General features: G+C 38.7%; 1 protein-coding gene across 1 annotated transcript in view; it reads left to right on the forward strand.

Moving 5' to 3' along the window:
• LOC126184817 (nipped-B-like protein) overlaps positions 1–18,097 on the forward strand; it is a 123,025-nt gene extending 104,928 nt beyond the window's left edge. Inside the window, exons 25-31 of the mRNA XM_049927395.1 lie at positions 5,496–5,686; positions 5,884–6,198; positions 6,329–6,475; positions 10,883–11,115; positions 11,201–11,375; positions 11,459–11,629; positions 15,962–18,097. Of these exons, the coding sequence (XP_049783352.1) occupies positions 5,496–5,686; positions 5,884–6,198; positions 6,329–6,475; positions 10,883–11,115; positions 11,201–11,375; positions 11,459–11,629; positions 15,962–16,147 (1,418 nt within the window). The 3' untranslated portion in view covers positions 16,148–18,097. The remainder of the gene's footprint in view (positions 1–5,495; positions 5,687–5,883; positions 6,199–6,328; positions 6,476–10,882; positions 11,116–11,200; positions 11,376–11,458; positions 11,630–15,961) is intronic.
• Positions 18,098–18,903: the final 806 nt, after the last annotated feature.

An 18,903-nucleotide genomic window follows, 5' to 3' on the forward strand; every position in this document is an offset into this window, starting at 1 on the left:
AGAACGCCGTGAATTCATTGTCCCAGGAAGGGGAAACTTTATTGACACATTCCTGGGGTCAGATACATCACATGATCACACTGACAGAACCACAGGCACATAGACACAGGCAACAGAGCATGCACAATGTCGGCACTAGTACAGTGTATATCCACCTTTCGCAGCAATGCAGGCTGCTATTCTCCCATGGAGACGATCGTAGAGATGCTGGATGTAGTCCTGTGGAACGGCTTGCCATGCCATTTCCACCTGGCGCCTCAGTTGGACCAGCGTTCGTGCTGGACGTGCAGACCGCGTGAGACGACGCTTCATCCAGTCCCAAACATGCTCAATGGGGGACAGATCCGGAGATCTTGCTGGCCAGGGTACTTGACTTACACCTTCTAGAGCACGTTGGGTGGCACGGGATACATGCGGACGTGCATTGTCCTGTTGGAACAGCAAGTTCCCTTGCCGGTCTAGGAATGGTAGAACGATGGGTTCGATGACGGTTTGGATGTACCGTGCACTATTCAGTGTCCCCTCGACGATCACCAGTGGTGTACGGCCAGTGTAGGAGATCGCTCCCCACACCATGATGCCGGGTGTTGGCCCTGTGTGCCTTGGTCGTATGCAGTCCTGATTGTGGCGCTCACCTGCACGGCGCCAAACACGCATACGACCATCATTGGCACCAAGGCAGAAGCGACTCTCATCGCTGAAGACGACACGTCTCCATTCGTCCCTCCATTCACGCCTGTCGCGACACCACTGGAGGCGGGCTGCACGATGTTGGGGCGTGAGCGGAAGACGGCCTAACGGTGTGCGGGACCGTAGCCCAGCTTCATGGAGACGGTTGCGAATGGTCCTCGCCGATACCCCAGGAGCAACAGTGTCCCTAATTTGCTGGAAAGTGGCGGTGCGGTCCCCTACGGCACTGCGTAGGATCCTACGGTCTTGGCGTGCATCCGTGCGTCGCTGCGGTCCGGTCCCAGGTCGACGGGCACGTGCACCTTCCGCCGACCACTGGCGACAACATCGATGTACTGTGGAGACCTCACGCCCCATGTGTTGAGCAATTCGGCGGTACGTCCACCCGGCCTCCCGCATGCCCACTATACGCCCTCGCTCAAAGTCCGTCAACTGCACATACGGTTCACGTCCATGCTGTCGCGGCATGCTACCAGTGTTAAAGACTGCGATGCAGCTCCGTATGCCACGGCAAACTGGCTGACACTGACGGCGGCGGTGCACAAATGCTGCGCAGCTAGCGCCATTCGACGGCCAACACCGCGCTTCCTGGTGTGTCCGCTGTGCCGTGCGTGTGATCATTGCTTGTACAGCCCTCTCGCAGTGTCCGGAGCAAGTATGGTGGGTCTGACACACCGGTGTCAATGTGTTCTTTTTTCCATTTCCAGGAGTGTAATTTCACTTTTCATTTATAAGTTCTGCAGTCTTCTTGTTCTAGTGTGCTCTTTTATAATGTTTTTACAGTAATTTGTTGCTTTTACATGTCTTATCAGATTCATTTCAATGTAAATTTGATGTACAGCATTATTGGAAGAATGGGATGTTGCTTATTTACATTTTCGTTGTTACGTTTACACCCCGTGAACAATTGTACTATGGAGGTTCAGTGGGCAGTCCTATGTGTAAATAAAAGTGACTTTTTCCTTGAATTGAAAACTGTGATGTCTAAATGCATTTAATAGCATTAATGTTCGGGTATCAAGAATTCTGTCATTAGCATTCTGCATATTGCTTGCGTACATCACAAAAATTTACTTCAAAATGACTGTGATTTGTGCCCAATGTGATCCCCACAGTTTTGCTATGTAACAAAATATTTTGAAATAAAGGGAGTTGCTAATTCTGTATGGAAAGTAGTAACACTAGTCCTGATGTTCCAACTATGAGATTAAAATATGTTTGACTAACTTGTATGGAGATATAATTGTTTTTCTCTTTTCTCAAATTTTATTGAAATATATACTTGCATTATTTCAGAAACTGTGACTTGCCATTCATGAAGTAATTGAATTGCATGTCACTTTTCATACCTCTCCTTTTTGTATAAATATTAATGGAAGAGATGCTTTTCCTTTTTTTGGGGGGGGGGGGGGCGGGGGGAAGGAGATGAAATCGTTTTTGTAAGGTTTTGCTTTTATTTTTAATTAATAGGTCACATTGACAGTTGCACTACATAATTTCGAACTGAATAAGACAAAAAATTGCAGAATCATCCAACATTTTATTGTATCCATTCTTCTGCTTTTTCTGTCATACTTGTTAGAAACCGAGTGAGGCGGCACAGTGGTTAGCACATGGGACTCACATTCTGGAGGTCAGTGGTTCATACCTGCACCTGGCTATCCTGATTTAGGTTTTCCATGATTTCCCTGAATCGCTTCAGGAAAATGCTGGATGGTCCCTTTGAAAGGACATGGGAAACTTCCTTCCCCATCCTTCCCTAGACTTATGGGACCAATGACTTCACTGTTTGGTCCTCTCCCCTGAATCAACCAATCAGCTTGTTAGAAACATTCTTAGACTGAATTGTTGAAAATAGTATTTGTGTGTATTGGCCATTGGTTGTGACCTACATCATCATCATCATCATCAGTAATTTGCTCAAAGGTAGGTTACATATGGTAATCTCCATGCTCTGCTGTCTTCTGCCATCCTCTTCCAGACTGCGCAATTTCTACTTCCCTGTGTGTCACCTATCATCTTGTATCTCCTCCTTCCTCTCAAACTCTTCCTATGATCTAGACCTTACAAAGTATCTTTCAGAGAGCAGTCCCATCTCAGCACCTGTTAGGAAGCAGTCCCATCTCAATAAATGTCCCATCCAGTTCTTCTTTCTTTCTCTTGTAACCTGCAACAGTCTTTTCCACTCACCATCCATTTCCAACAATCTTTCTTTACTCACTCTTCCCATCCAGCTTACCCTCTCCATTCATCTGCACACGTACATCTCAAATGCTTCTGTAGTCAGATTAACGAATGACGGCAATTTGTGCAGCTCAAGGTGGAACTACGTTGTTGCCAGTTCAAAGCAACAGACACATACTTTGAGCTTGAAGAAAGTGTGTATCCTACAAATTATGCACCTTGATTGCTTATGTATGAGTTTTTCACCTACCCCCACTATCAGCAATCACTACTCGCAACAAATAGAATAAAAATTCACTAAATAACTCACTACGATCATGTGTAATGCTTGCATTAGCTACGTACGACATTCACAGCAGAGTGCTCAGAACAGTACAGAATGTTCATTGTGGGAACTGGCCACCGAGTTGTCACAAGAAATTTAAAATTTAAAATGTAAATGATTGCAATTTAGACCCTAAATTCAAAGAATGAACCCAAGAGAGGAGCATATTTAATTGCACAAAACACAATTTGACATTTCTATGTTCACTTTACTGGGCAACAAACTTGAGTGTGACCAGTTTCTTCATATAAGATTATGTAAATCTTTACCTTTTTTTTATATAACACTCCAAAATTAATGATTGTTAGGAGCTAAGGAACTGATATTCTGAAAAGATAAGTGTTGCGATTTATTCAGTCCAGCAGAGACATATCAATTAGATTGTTAGTAAAAGTTTTCCTTAAGTGGTAAGAAGAGAACAGTTCAAAACTATACAGTAAACTCTGAAATAGCTTCTGTGATGGCTGGCATTCTCCCTATCCAGATGTATTGCACAAAATACTATGTGTATCCTGTACAAGACTATCAAAAATAAGATGTAAGGTGGCAATCATGAATAGTGAATAGTGCAAACTGGTAGTCAAATGTCGCCAGTTCTATCGCTGTAGCAAGATGGAGCAAGGCTGATAAAAGTATGCTAGTGCTGCATATATTTACCAGTAATAACTGCAGCTGTACCCGGTGTTGCCGTTGACTCCTTGCATTGCTCAATGGGTTACTATGTGGATGACCAATGGAGCTGCAACTGCGATAATGTGCAATCGCGGTAAACAATGTGTTCATATGTAAAACTACTGTCTCCGTACTCTGTAGCAGATAACAAATAATACTAAGACTGCTCACTAAAGCAGTCAGAACATGAACCCCTTCTTCTCTGATCGAGCATAGCCTCAGTTTCTCAAAGTCTGCACCAGCGGCTGCCCAATCGTGTTCTTGCAATAAAATTTCTGCCAATCCCCTGTCTTACACCCACATTGTGTGCGCACGAATCATCGCCCCACATCACATGATTTCAGCCAATGGCTGGCTTCTGGGAGGCGTTTAAGTTGAAATATTCTTGAGGCTTCTCCGTCGCTACCAGAACTATCGGACTGTTTCTGCAGAATCCCATGCCAAGACCAGGGGTGTGAGGGGCTGTTCAGGAGCACACCTCGCCAACAAGGCCCATAGCAGCACCAAACTGATCTTTTGTGTTAATACGATGCCTTGGCCACAAAAAACTGAATCTGGACCAGCTTTCCACGTAGCGTAGAAATCATAGCTTTGAGTTTTACGGTGTGGAACGAGGGCGCCATCCCACCCCCATCCTATACAAAGCCTGCCACCCACCGACAGCAGCGTGTCCACTGGCTTTCTCTCAGGCTACCAGTGGAAGCTGCTATAAACTGCCCCAACTCGGCCTTTCCCTAGTTTCATCACATAGGGCACGTTGCGGTTTGCTCACAGAAACTGAAATTAGCTGAATTATTTTCATCTGCTACAAAATTTGCTATTAGCAGGAAATGCGACATTGTCACCTCTTGCCCCACTTGGGTACTCCCGTGTGAAGATGTAGAAATATTCAGAATGATTCCGCAAAACCATATGCAAGGTGCATAATTGTTTATTAAAAATGTAATGTGGGCTAGTGATGTGGGTCATGCACTCGTTGTGGAGGGAACACATTGATTGGCACCTCGCAATTGGCTGTTGGAGAATGCGTGATGTATGTGTGCAGAACCCAGCTCAGACTTGACTACCATTTTCGTGACTGCAACTATAGCCTTTTTTCATCCTCTGACCTCATTGTCCACATTTCTGTCCCATAGAGTGCCACCCTCCAGACAAATCACTTGCCAAGTATTTTCCTTAGACCTTTATCTAGTTTGCCACATAATAATCTCCACTTTCTATTGAAAGCTTCCTTTGTAATATCAATGCGAGTTTAGCCTGCTGATGACATCTCAAGTCTTCAGTAATTGTGCTTCGAAAATATTTATATGCTCTTACTTGGCAAATAACAAGTTGTTCTATCTTAATATTTGCTAGTCTCCATCCTTTGCTGAACGCCATAATCTTTGCTTTTGCTGTTTTGATTCTTGTCTCTCACACAAGCTTCATTCAGATATTTTAGCATTTTATTTACAATTAATTCTGTTTTTTCCACTAGTACCATGTCGTCAGCAAATCTTGTGCATTTCGTTCTCTTTCGCCCAATACACTCACCTCTCTTTCTGTCTAAATGTTTTGCAATTATCTCCTCCAGGCATCAGTTGAACAACCTGTATTGTAACCACAATTATTTATTTTTGTACAGGGGCCAAGATGTCAAAGCAAGAAAATCTGAAGGAAATGGGAGATGTTTCATCAGGGATGGCAAGTACTGTGATACAGTTGTACCTGAAAGAAATCCTAGAATCTTTTTTGCATCCAGATATTGGTGTTCGCCATGCTGCACTTAAGGTTATCCAGTTGATTCTTCAGCAGGGTCTTGTCCACCCTGTGCAGGTAATTTTGTTAAGCTAACACACATATTTGTGATACAGTTTTATCAACATTTTACTAATACATTCATTGAAGTGTTTTAAGGAGTCAGCGTAATCATTTGAGCATATTTGCCAGTTTTGAATTTTAATTGAAAGTGCAAGTACATTATGTTTATCTGTATAAATCCACATAGTAATGTAATGTTATTTGTTTTACAGATAGTACCTTATTTGATTTGCATGAGCACAGATGTGGAGAAAGTTGTTAGTCATAGTGCTGACAAACAACTACAAGATATAGAAAAAAAGTATCCTGGGTTTATTCATATGAAAGCGCAGCTAGGAATTCGCTTGTCATACAAACTGCAAAAAATTCTTCAAAATAACAGTATGGGTATAGTAAGAGGCTTTCGTGCACGTGAAGGAGAATATCCCGGTGCTCTCAATGGTTTTTTGTATTCCATATTGCGAGGAACAAAGCAGCAGCGCAGAGCTCTTGTACTTTCTATTCTGAAGCAGTTTGATGAGCAGGTGGTTAGTATTGTGTTTAAAAATCTGTTAATACTTTAGTGACTGGATTTAGTTTAAGCATTTGATGTGTGTTTAACACTTTAGACTTAACTGCTTGCTGTGCAAAATTCAAATAGTTTCTATATAATTTCAGAAAACAAGTCTTTCACAAATGCTATATCTATCTGACAATTTGGCATACTTTCCTTACCAAGTCCAAGATGAGCCACTATTCATCATTCATCATATTGATATAATGATCTCTGTGTCGGGAACGAACCTTCTGCAGTCATTCCGTGAGGTAAGTTCTGTTTTAGTTTATACGTTGTTTTTATGTAGACAGTTACATTATAAAAAGCCATGTTTCTAAAGCAGCAACATTAGTGAATCCACCTTCATAGAGCAGAAAGATTTGCACGAATCTTAATGCCTAGTATGCCATGAATGCCAATGTTAGCCTCCAAATTTTCCTTTTTTTGTGAATAACCTCCTTCTGCTAATTTTTGTCTATATGCTCTGTGTCTGAAGAACTGATTACAATTTCAGAGGGGTTCGTGGAAGATGTGCAAGGCCATCCAGGTATAAATCAATCATATTACACCTCAGCTGAATACAATCGTGGTGTGGGAATCGCATTGGGCACATCAGTTTTGGATAGTATTTGCCTCCAAATTCAGAGTAGACAGACAGTGTAGTCATTGAGATTGATCGTCTTCTCACTTTTGAATGACTAGTTACGTCAAAGTCTATGACTTAATCATCATCATCCCTTGCAGTACTGCATGGAGCTTAGTGCATCATCTGGGAGAGAGACCATATCAATCCAGTTCAGTGGTACTATCTGGTCTCTCCATATCGCTGCACAGTAGGTCTGATTGCCTTGAGGAATTTTATCTGTGGAAGGAATTGAGTGGCACTATTTGTTGAACAGTCTCCTGTGTGCAGTAGTCCATGGTAAATGCTCTCATCAGTATTGAATTTGGATAAGTGTTACACACAAACCACTGGTCTCCTGGCTTAGTTGCACCTGCAAACCCTTTTATGAAGAGGAGAAGGTTGTCTGTTCCACAGACTCCTGCATAGGCATTCCTGACAAGAGAGAAGCAACTAAAGGAGTTGAAAAGAAATAAGTCACCAGATCCAGATGGAATCCCAATTCAGTTTTATAGAGAGTACTCTGTGGCATAGACCCCTTACTTAGGTTGCATTTATCATGAACCTTGTGCCCAGTTCAAAGTCTCAAGTGACTGGAAAAGAGTGCTCATGACAGCTGTATATAAGAAAGGTAAAAGAATGGACCTACATAATTACAGACCAATATCCTTAATATCAGTTTGCTGGAGAATTCTTGAACACATTTTGAGTTTGAATAGAATAAATTTCATTGAGGCAGAAAAGCTCCTGTCCACAAATCAGCACGGATTTAGAAAGCATCACTCGTGTGAAACTCGGCTTGCTCTTTTCTCATCTGATGTCCCTCAAACAGTGGATAAAGGGCAATGTGCAGTTTTCATATACCCAGATTTCTGGAATGCATTTCACACAGTGTCCCACTGCAGACTGTTAAAAAAAGGTCCAAGCATAGAGAATAGGTTCTCAGATGTGAGAGTGGCTCAAAGACTTTGTAAGTAGTGGAACCTAATACATTGCCTCAATGGTGAGTGTTCATCAGAGACAAGGGTAGTGTCAGGAGTGTCCCAGGGAAGTGTGATAGGGCCACTTCTATTCTCTATATACATACCATATTTACCTGATTATAAGACAAGATTTTTCCCCAAATTCATCATCTGAAAAATATGGGGTCATTTATATTTGCAGATTAAATTATTTCTGCTGAGGTCACTGTATTTAAATTATTTAATGGATGAATATAGAGGTCATCTGACATTTACAGATGAAGCTTTCTCTGTTGAAGGTCCGTACAAATTTATTTTAAAGAATTCCAAAGTGTACGGCTTAGCAAATGATACTTTCGTTCAAATATGCACGAGGTCTCCAGATACCAAAGCATTCCTGCACTCAATACAGTATCGACCTTGTTCCAAAATCACACGACATTCGACTTGCAGCACTAGTGCCAGGAATAGTGGAGAAATCGAACTAACCACTATTTACGACAATCTAATGCTCCACTTAAAAACTGACAGCTTTGTAAACACAGGAGGAAATAGCATTAAATTCTATCAACTTATTAACTTTTGTTGCATTTGAACAGGTGTGCCATAAAAATTCTCATATATACATGGCTACTGTATACATACAATTATGCTTATTTTTAAGTAAAGGTAATGTTTAGAGGAGAAAATCTTTTCATTCAAAAACCATTACATGATTCTGAACCCAAATAATATTTTACTGGTGGTTGGAAACTGTAATGATTTACCAAGTGTGTTGCAAATGAGAAATTTGACTGCTGTTTATGTCTTAGAATACGATGGAAAAATTTGGAACAAGGTGGCGACATTCAGGTGAAACGAGAAAAAAAATTAAGCCAGAATTAAATGTGTCACAAATGAAATAAATCACATTATAATGACTAAAATTGTTATTACATAAATGAATTACAGCAGACCTGTTGTGGACCTACTGGTACCAACAGATGTCACTAGATCATGGAATGAGCAAAAGTTCGAGAATTGCACTGAATCACGATTGCGATCATTTATTTATGAATTTGTTGTTGTTGTTACATATGGCGGGCACCCAAGCAGTTATTGCCGTCTGTGCTTCACTGTTGTTACAGCACATATTTGGAGGGGAAACAATGACACCAGCTTGGCTGAGTAGTGAGAACTATGATGAGTGCGAGGACGGGGGTGTTGAGCAGGTAGCAAATTTCACTGTGCTGCCAGCCATGGGAATCAACACTGTGAACTTTGGATTTTAATGAACATATGCCACATTTAAACACTGCAGTTTGCCTGAATCCATTTGTACTCAGATTCGAACTAACTTCAAAATTGGACAAATTCTCAACAATAGCACACACATCTGCAGGAGATGGTAAAAGTCTAGATTGGGGCTAGTGGTGTACTTATGTGTTTCATGTAACAATGTTGTCAACGCTCACTGTTGGGTGTGACGGGAATGATAGGGCATAGGTCAGCTGCCGGCCAATGAGGGATCAGCAGACTGGCTTTATGTTTGGCAGCAAGATATATTGTAACATTCTCACATAAGTATAGAAGCAAAATCTGGGTTGATGTGGATGACTAGGAAAACCAATCCTGTATTGTTTGAATACAGCATTAATAATGTGTTTTCGGCAGCAAGATATATTGCAACATTCTCACATAAGTATAGAAGCAAAATCTGGGTTGATGTGGATGACTAGGAAAACCAATCCTGTATTGTTTGAATACAGCATTAATAATGTGCTGTTTGACACAGCACAGTGATTAAATATCCAGGTGTAAGGTTGCAAAGCGATATGAAATAGAATGAGCACGTCAAATTGATAGTCGGAAAGGACTTCATTTTGTGGGAGAATTTTGGAAAGTATACCTCATCTATAAAGGAGACAGCATATATAATGCTAGTGCAGCCCATTCTTTAGTACTGCTTGAGTGTTTGGGATGCCCACCAGGTTGGTTTAGAGGAAGACCTCAAAGCAATTCAGGGGCATGCTGCAAGATTTGTTACTGTTAGATTTGATCAGCATGCAACAAAAATGCTTCGGGAACTCAAATGGGAATCCCTCGAGAGAAGGTGACACTTTTTTGTGAGATGCTATTGCAGAAACTTAGAGAACCAGCATTTGAGGCTGCAGATCAGTTCTACTGCCATCAACATACATTTTGTGTAAAGATCATGAAGGTAAAATGAGAGAAATTATGGCTCATTCAAAAGTGTATAGACAGTCATTTCTCTCTCACTCTGTTTGAGAGTGGCACAGGAAAACAAATGACTAGTAGTGGTATGTGGTAACCTCCACCACACATCGTACGGTGGCTTGTGAAGTATGTATGTAGATATAGATATTGGCTGACCAGTGACAGCCACAATACAATTCACTGAAAAAATATTGCCTTTTAGTGATGCAAGCAGTTACCTCCCAATGGGTTCTGAGACGTTAGACATAAAGACGTGCAAAATCAAATCTTACAGTGTATACAGTTTTGGCTAGTTCATCACAGCTCCGTGGAATGCATTTGTTACTTATTCTTTTAGGTAGTCAGTTTGTAAATTTGGTTTTTCCAAATTCATTAAGGTCAGTACAACTTTTTGTTATATGTTATTTCATTTATGATGCACGCTGTAGTTTATGGACAGCTATTTGTACAAATACATTAAAATCTAGCCTTTTTTCCTTCCGTGTTGTTATTGAAGTTACCAGGTCTTTGATTTTCTTCCTGATCCTCTCACTTTCTTTCAACTCGCCCTTCTCCTCCCCCCCCCCCCCCCCCCACAATTGCTTCCCCCTTACAATATTTGTTGACCACATTTTGTCTGTGGACTTAATCTTGTTGTGCCTGCTCTCGTTATTCTGTTCCCATGAGTCTTCCTACTTAGTTACCTGGTTTGTCTCCGGCAAAATATTAACTTCTCTCTGAGAATTACTGTGCAGCATACACCTATCCCCCCACCCCCCACCCTCTCTCTCTCTCTCTCTCTCTCTCTCTCTCTCTCTCTCTCTCTCTCTCTCTCTCTCTCTCTCTTCTCTCTGCTTTTTGTCACATTATTAATATTTTACAATTGCCCTTTTTAGGCTCTCCTGCCAAATAATAATGAACCTCAGGCCACAAAAGTGAACCCAGAAACAGGAAATGCAGTTCCTGTTTACTATGAAGAGGAGGATGATGATGAAGATGAAGACACACTTCTTAGTAGAGTTCCAGAGGATACTACAGTTTTACAAGAGTGTGTAACTGCATCTCAAGGTTGCCTGCTGCTGCTTGTTTTAAAACAGCACCTCAAAGACCTGTATGGAATCAGTGATGCGTAGGTGTTCAGCTGTATCATTTATTGGAAAGCCGTTCTTCATAGTGCACTGAGACTGTGATTAATTTTGTAAATTTTATTACAGGAAAATAACACAATATTCTCCATCAGAGTCTGCAAAAGTATATGAAAAAACTGTCAATCGCCGAACAGCGTCACATTTTGATCCTAAAAATACACTTCAAAAATTAAGACAAGGTTCACCACCACCAGTTCTTGATGAAACAGCAAGAAGAGCTCTTATTGAGCAGTACTTGGATGTAAGGTTTAATTTTTTTTTTTTTTTTTAATGCTCTGATGTTGAGTTTAATGTATTACGTCACATTGTTAATTTTTTGTTTAGTTCAAGCAGATGATGTTGAAATTCGATCCTGAAGATCCTGATGATGATGATGACCGTGTAACAACTTCAAAATCATCTTCAAAACCAGCAGAAGATGCCAAAGAAAACAACGAAGAAAATCGAACTGACCGTACGACACAACAGACTGAAACAGCACAGTCAGAAGTAAAGGTATGGCATTTGTAATGTTAAACTCTTGTCATAAAGAAAAGTAACTGTAGTTGTCAATTTACATAAGGTCATTGTAGCATTAGTATTCACCCGTACTAGGAACAGTTTGTTAGCCTGCTCCATCTTTTCCTCAAACTTCCTTTTAACCAGGTACACAGTCTACTGAAGACATAAAGGAAATAAAGCAGATCAGCCGAAACAATATTGAAATTTGCATGGTTGTTTACATTGAGGTGACAAAAGTCATGGATACCTCCTAATATTGTGTTGGACTGCAGTTTGGCTGGCATAGTGCAGTGGCTTGACATGGCATGGACTCGACAAGTTGCTGGAAGTCCCATGCAGAAATCATGAGCTATGCTGCCTCTATAACCATCCATAATCGCGAAAGTGTTGCCACTGCAGGATTTTGTTTATGAACTGACCTTGCAATTATGTCCGATAAATGTTCAATCTGATTCATGTCGGGTGATCTGGGTGGCAAAAGCAGTCATTGGAATTGTCCATAATGTTCATCAAACCATTTGTGAACAATTTCAGCCTGTGATATGGCATATCGTCATCCGTAAAAATTCCATCGTTGTATAGGTACATGAAGTTGATGAATGGCTGCAAATGGTCTGCAAGTAGTCAAATGTAACTATTTCCAGTCAGTGATTGGTTCAGTTGGACCAGAGGATCCAGTCCAATCCATGTAAACACAGCCCGCACTATTATGCAGCCACCTCTAGTTTTCATAATGCCTTGTTGATAACTCGGGTACTCGGCTTCGTGGGGTCTGTGCTTCACTCAAACACTATCATCAGCTCTTACCAACTGGAATCAGGACTTGTCTGACGAGGCCATGGTTTTCCAGTTGTCAAGGGCCAAGTATATGCTGCAGGCAAGGTCATGCTGTTAGGAATGGCACCTGGGTCAGTTGTCTGCTGCTATAGCCCTGTTATGCCAATTCTGCTGCTCTGTCTTAACAGATGTGTTTTTCATACATCCCACATTGATTATTTCAATCAGTGTTGCTTGTGTGTTGGCACTAACAACTCTACACAAACACTGCTGTTTTCAGTCATTAAGTGAAATTCATCAGCCACTGCATTGTCCATTGTGAGAGGTAATGCCTGAAATGTGGTATTCTTGGCACACCGTTGACACTGTGGATCTCTGAATTTAGAATTCGCTAACAATTTTCGAAATGGAATGTCCCATGAGTGAAAGTGTTTGAGTTGTAACTCCATTTTAAGGTGACAGTTGTACATTTTAATCAGCACAGGTTTCAGGAATTTTATGCATTTTTGTTTTATTAGTCATATGTCTTGTCAATGAAAAGTGTTACATCCAGATGCTCTTCAGAATAATGAATGTTATACACAGCAAAAAACTGCTCGACTGCTACGGTCACAGGTTCGAATCCTGCCTCAGGCATGGATGTGTGTGATGTCCCTAGGTTAGTTAGGTTTAAGTAGTTCTAAGTTCTAGGGGACTGATGACCTCAGATGTTAAGTCCCATAGTGCTCAGAGCCATTTGAACCATTTGAAAAAAAAACTGCTCAAAATGTAATGGTGTTACATTCCTGAGAGCTGCGTAGGTGAAGTAAAAACTAAAGAAGTTTTTCTCTGAAATGGAGACTACTTAAAAGTGTGTTGGGTTTCAAACAGTTTGAAACTTGACAGAGAGTGACCACCACAAAGCACTTTTATGTCTCACGATAGTGAATGGAAGTTTGAATGATGTCACTGTGGTGTATGCCAGTACAGTGGGCAACCTATGCTGCTGACAATCCACCATGCTGTAAACTGTCAATGTGAACATGGTCTAACCTTGAAATTACCCTTAGAGACATGCTCACAGACTGAACAAGTTACACAAGCTGCATGTTGTGGAGATGACACAGTGAACTGAGAATGCAGGTTTACTTTTGTCTGTTATGCAGTTGGCTGTACATAAATAGCCCCTTGATTCAAAAAAGTATTGAGTGAGTGTAAGGTTTCAAATGCGGTGGTGTAAAATCTTTTTAAGATGTGTATGAACAACCCATGTTTAGTTGCGGCCAAACTTGCTAAAGTTGATGCCATTCTCCTCTTAATGCTCTTTCATGTTGACTCTGGTACTTGACCTTCACTTCTTGAAACATTTTGGGAGAACTAGTTGCATATCCTTGGATAGCCATTCTGATTTACATTTTATTAATTTCTTTTAAATGATTTTGTGCAAATATGAATAAAGTTACTTCAATAGCCGTGGTTGGTCCCTCCCTCATCTACTGTTAATTTTACTTTTGTAATCATCTTCTTCTTCTTCTTCTTCGTCTTCTTCTTCTGTCTGGAGATTGTTTTGATGCAGCTCTACATGATAGTTTATCCTGTGTGAGCCACTTCATCTTCACATAACTATTGCAACCCACATCTGCTTGAATTTGCTTACTGTAGTGAAGCCTTGATCTTCTCTACAATTTTTGCTCCCCCTCCCCTCATCCACCACTTCTATTCATAACCAGTTGGCTATTCCTTAATGCCTCAGAATATGTCTTATTGATGGATTTCTCCTTTTAGTCAAATTGTACCATAAACTTCTTTCCTCGCCAGTTTCATTCAGTATCCCTACATTACTTATCCTATCTGCTGATCTAATTTTCAGCATTCTTCTGTAGCACTTCATTTCAAAAGCTTCTCTTCTCCTTCATAAACTTAAATTTATATTAGACATTAATTTTTTGCTTTTTTATAAACACTTTCTTTTCTGTTGCTAGTCCGCGTTTTATACTCTCTTTATTTCGGCCATTGTCAGTTATTTTGCTGAGCAAATAGTAAAACTCATCTACTACTTAGCATGTCACTTACTAACCTAATACATTCCACTCAACTGATCATCTAAGTCCTCTGCCATGTGCTGCAATTACAATATCATTAGCAAATGTTACAGATTTTATTTCTTCTCAATGAACTTCAGTTCTGTTTCCAAATTTCTCTTTAGTTTCTTTTGCTGCTTACTCAATATAGAGACTAAATAACATCAGGGATAAGTTACAGCCCTGTCCCACTCCCTTCTCAAACTACTGCCTCCTTTTTTGTATCCTCAGTCTTAAAACTGCAGCCAGGTTTGTGTGCAAGTTTCAGATAACATTTTGCTTCCTGTATTTTACACAGCTAGTTTCAGAATGTGAGTGTATTCCAGTTTACACTGTCAAAACCTTCCCCCAAATGCATGAATGATACAAATGTAGGTTCATCTGTGTTCATTCTATCTGACTTTCCTTTTCTCAAATCTGTCTGTCTGTCTGTCTGTCCGTCTGTTACAGTAAATGGCATTTTGTCATACCTTTTTTTTCATATTCACAAGGCCTTCTTTGAATTTATCTCTGATGTTAATGTGGAAATTCACACCTTTTGCTGTTTATATTATGCAGTGGCCTCATAAAATACCTGTGAACTGAAAAGCTGAAAATTAATGGTATTTGTCTTACTTTCGCCCTTTTGTATTTTGGATGAATATTAGTAATTTGTGGTATACGGTGTTTCTCAGTCACAATCTGATATCAGAAGTATGTGTAAATAATATACAAAAGCCACCACATAATGTTAAATGTAAGAATGGCACGCCACAATGACATTTCTGGTTGTTTCGATGACATCTACTCGTATATGCATGAACTGTGTGTTCAAGACTTACCAGCCAAAATCAAGTATCACTTCTAGAAAGAATGACATTTTGTTGTCAGAGAATGTGATTGTTTGAAATGTTCACACTTCATTTTCTTTTGATAAAATTACAGAATGATTCAAAAACATAACTGGTTTACCTTTCACCTGTGTGCTCTATTCAATATGAGAAATCGTTATGTTCCATTGTGATCACTGTTTGCAGTTATCATTGTAGTGGCTGTCAAAATTTTATGTATTATTTATTCATTTATGAAATATTTCATTAGTTCTTGGAGAAACAGAAAAATATTAAGACCTGAAATACATAATCAGTTGTCTGGTGATGACCTAGAAAGCCAAAAGCTTTTTCACAATAAAATATAAAATAAGTATTATTATGGAACATTAATATTGTATATTTCATTTGTAATATTATTTCTTCATTTGTCTATGCATAGCATTGGTAAAATATAATAAACATACTTTTTCTGTTCTCTCTGTTCCTCTCTTAGGTCAGAAAGTGGTCAGTCTAAGTCGCAGTAGTTAACATTTTGAAACTTTCTGTGATTCAGTCAAATGGAAATAACATTACTAGTTGCTGAATCTTTGTGTAATGTTTGTGTCATGCAGTGATATTCAACATAAATGCATCACCTTGATTTCTGAATGCTTGTTATTACAACAATGTTGTTTCAGGAAACTCCACAGAGGGTACCAAAGTTAACCATTGTACCTCCTAAACCACCAGAATCTCGGCCACATCGTGCTCACAAAGCACACAAAACAGAACGGCATAAAAAACACAGGCACAAAAAGAAGAGACGGAAGATTGCTGATGAGGATAGTGATAATGAATACAGTGATCCTGATTTTCTTGTGTAAAAAATAAAAAAAAAATAAAAAAAATTGTTGTGTACAGTGATGACAGTTTTTTCTGATAATGTGTACGAGATGTGTTATCACATCTGAACTTTTGCAAAACTTTTGAAGTGCAATGAACGGACTGTTTCACTAATTTATTATCAAGCACAAATTCATTTGAGGTATCTTGGAAAGTGAAAAGTTAATTTATTTAAAAACTGGAAATGTGTTTCTTTAAAAAAAAAAGGACTACATAAATATCAGAGTATGTTTTATTATTTTTTACTGAAATTTTATTTGACTTACCTTTTTCAAACATGTGCACTACTAAAGACTGCACAGCAGCCGACTATTCCAGATGGTACAAAAATCATTGTGTTAAGCAATATGGTAGATGAAATGAAGAGTCAAATTGTGGCTGTTGCTATATTCTGCAACAGCTGCCCTTATATTTTTAATCATGGGACCCTTCTTTCTAGGAAAGAAAGACCCTATTTCAAAAGTAAGGTGTGTATGTGAAAGTGTGTTCATGTATGCACGAGCAAGTGTACATATGCGTGCATACATGTATATGTGTGTAGTGTGTATATGTCTGTGTGTGTATATGGATGTGTGGTGTGTAAATATAAATATATATATATAAAAGTATATATATATATATTTAAATCTATAAAAGTGTAAATTCTTCTACAAAAGCCAACTATGGCTGTAAGTTTGTAAAGTAGCCAGGAAGTTTTTTTTTTTTTTAATTACCTGGCATAAATTCTATCAGAGCTTTCATAGTGTGATGTATTTCTTTTTTCCCCACTTTTTGTTTTTTTTTAAATCATTGCTTGTATTATTTTTACTTGCGGTCAGTCGCTACTGGGTAAATCCGTATATGTACAGTTCTATAATTTGAGATGGAAATGTTTTGTTGTCTGATATGAACATGTACTATCAATAATATTCATTTTGAAAAGTATTAGCTAGTGATTTTGAAACAAAAATTTCATGAATTTAATTTATTATTGATATTAGTTTCTTCCTTAGAATGGCATAATAAAATGAATAGAACTCATATATATGCCCCCTTGTTAATTTTTTTTATTATTATTTTACTTGAATGGGTTTGGCGTGTAGCACAGGCCTTAACCCGTTATCCTAAACCTCTCAGTTCTTGGCGGCAAAGATCAAAGACCAAGGTAAATTCATGTTTAGGCTGTTAAGAGAATGTAAACCAATTTGCCAGTATGATATTACAGGACAATTGTGGATACTTAATATCAAGTTTTCCATAATACTTGCGTGCAGTTTTTAAACATTTGATTACCATTTCAGAATACTATTTTTTGACAGGTGTGGTGTTACTGAACATTCAAGAGACAAAGTCAATGTGAATTTATGTATTTTTAGAAATTTTAATTTACACACATGCAGCCTATGAATAGCTGTTATGGAAACATCAGGCTTTTTGATGAGGCAAATTGCAGTTACTCATTTACTGTACACACAGCAAAATTTGGAGCCTCTGCCTTGTTTAGTTTACAAGTTTTATAAGTTTGAGGACTTGATACATCATATTTTACTAGCAGGCAGGCCCTTTGTTTTCATAGAGAACCTCATAATATTTTTGTTACCTCCTTCAGATGGTATGATCGTGTTTGTTATTTCAGTATGTTGTTCATATTATAGTTAACAAATTATAGTTTTTAATATGCTGGTCACCCATACTTTTCATGTCACTGTTATTGACTAAAATGTTAATTTCAACAACAGTGATTCATTATTGTATTTTACTGATTAAATCTTTTCAGTGAAGGTGTGTAGTGTTGGTCATGCAGAAGCCAGAGAGTAAAAGAGTTTATTGTGTTTTGAAGCTTAAATAAACCATATTCTACACAATAAAACATTTGATCAGTTGATGACCTCATATGGACTACATTTCAAGAATGTATTCATTTTTAATAAAATGTGAGATTTATTATAGTACACTGTATTTTGTTGTTTAATCCCTATTAATAAAATTACAATGTTACATGACTGAAGGGTCTTTAAAGTATTCCTTCATGTAGGATACATTGGTATTTCATAGCAGAAAATTTAGTTAGAATAATGGCCTGAGAATTTGTGTGATATAATTGATATATGATTTAATCGTGAAAGTCTGTATTTGAGTAAGAATGACATTTTATTGTAACTTGTCTTGTTTTGTTGGAATAATCTGTTAATTATTTTATATATCACCTCATTATCTCCAGTGTGTAACAGCAAGGCTTGTAAGTCACATTGATGGCACTTTAAATGCTCCTGAGGAGAGCTGTGTGATATCGAAATAGTTAGACTGTTTGATTTATGAATATTTTTCTGTTAAAATGTTGCAGAGCAAACTTCAATGTACAAGTTAATTAAATTTACAAGTTTGGACATAATCGTAAATACGTTTGGTACTATCCATAAACTACTTTAATCATTTTTGGGTATCATTAGATGGAGTGATATATTATGACAACACAAATGAGTAAACACCCAAGTACTGCTGTTCATTAGTATGGGCTCCTGATATTTATTACCATCATCTGAATGAATGAATGAATGAGATTTCCCTCCGATTGCTGCAGGTATATTCCCAAGGAATTATACACATTTCACAGATCTTTGTGTGTGTGTGTGTGTGTGTGTGTGTGTGTGTGTGTGTTAAGCATTGCAGATACTGACTGAAACACATACTTACTGAAGTGCCAGTATAAACAAACACAAAGTAATAAAACGCTGTCCATTGTTCTTCATCAGTGAGT

Source organism: Schistocerca cancellata, chromosome 4 (assembly GCF_023864275.1).
Source record: "Schistocerca cancellata isolate TAMUIC-IGC-003103 chromosome 4, iqSchCanc2.1, whole genome shotgun sequence".
Taxonomy (NCBI): Eukaryota; Metazoa; Arthropoda; class Insecta; order Orthoptera; family Acrididae; genus Schistocerca; species Schistocerca cancellata.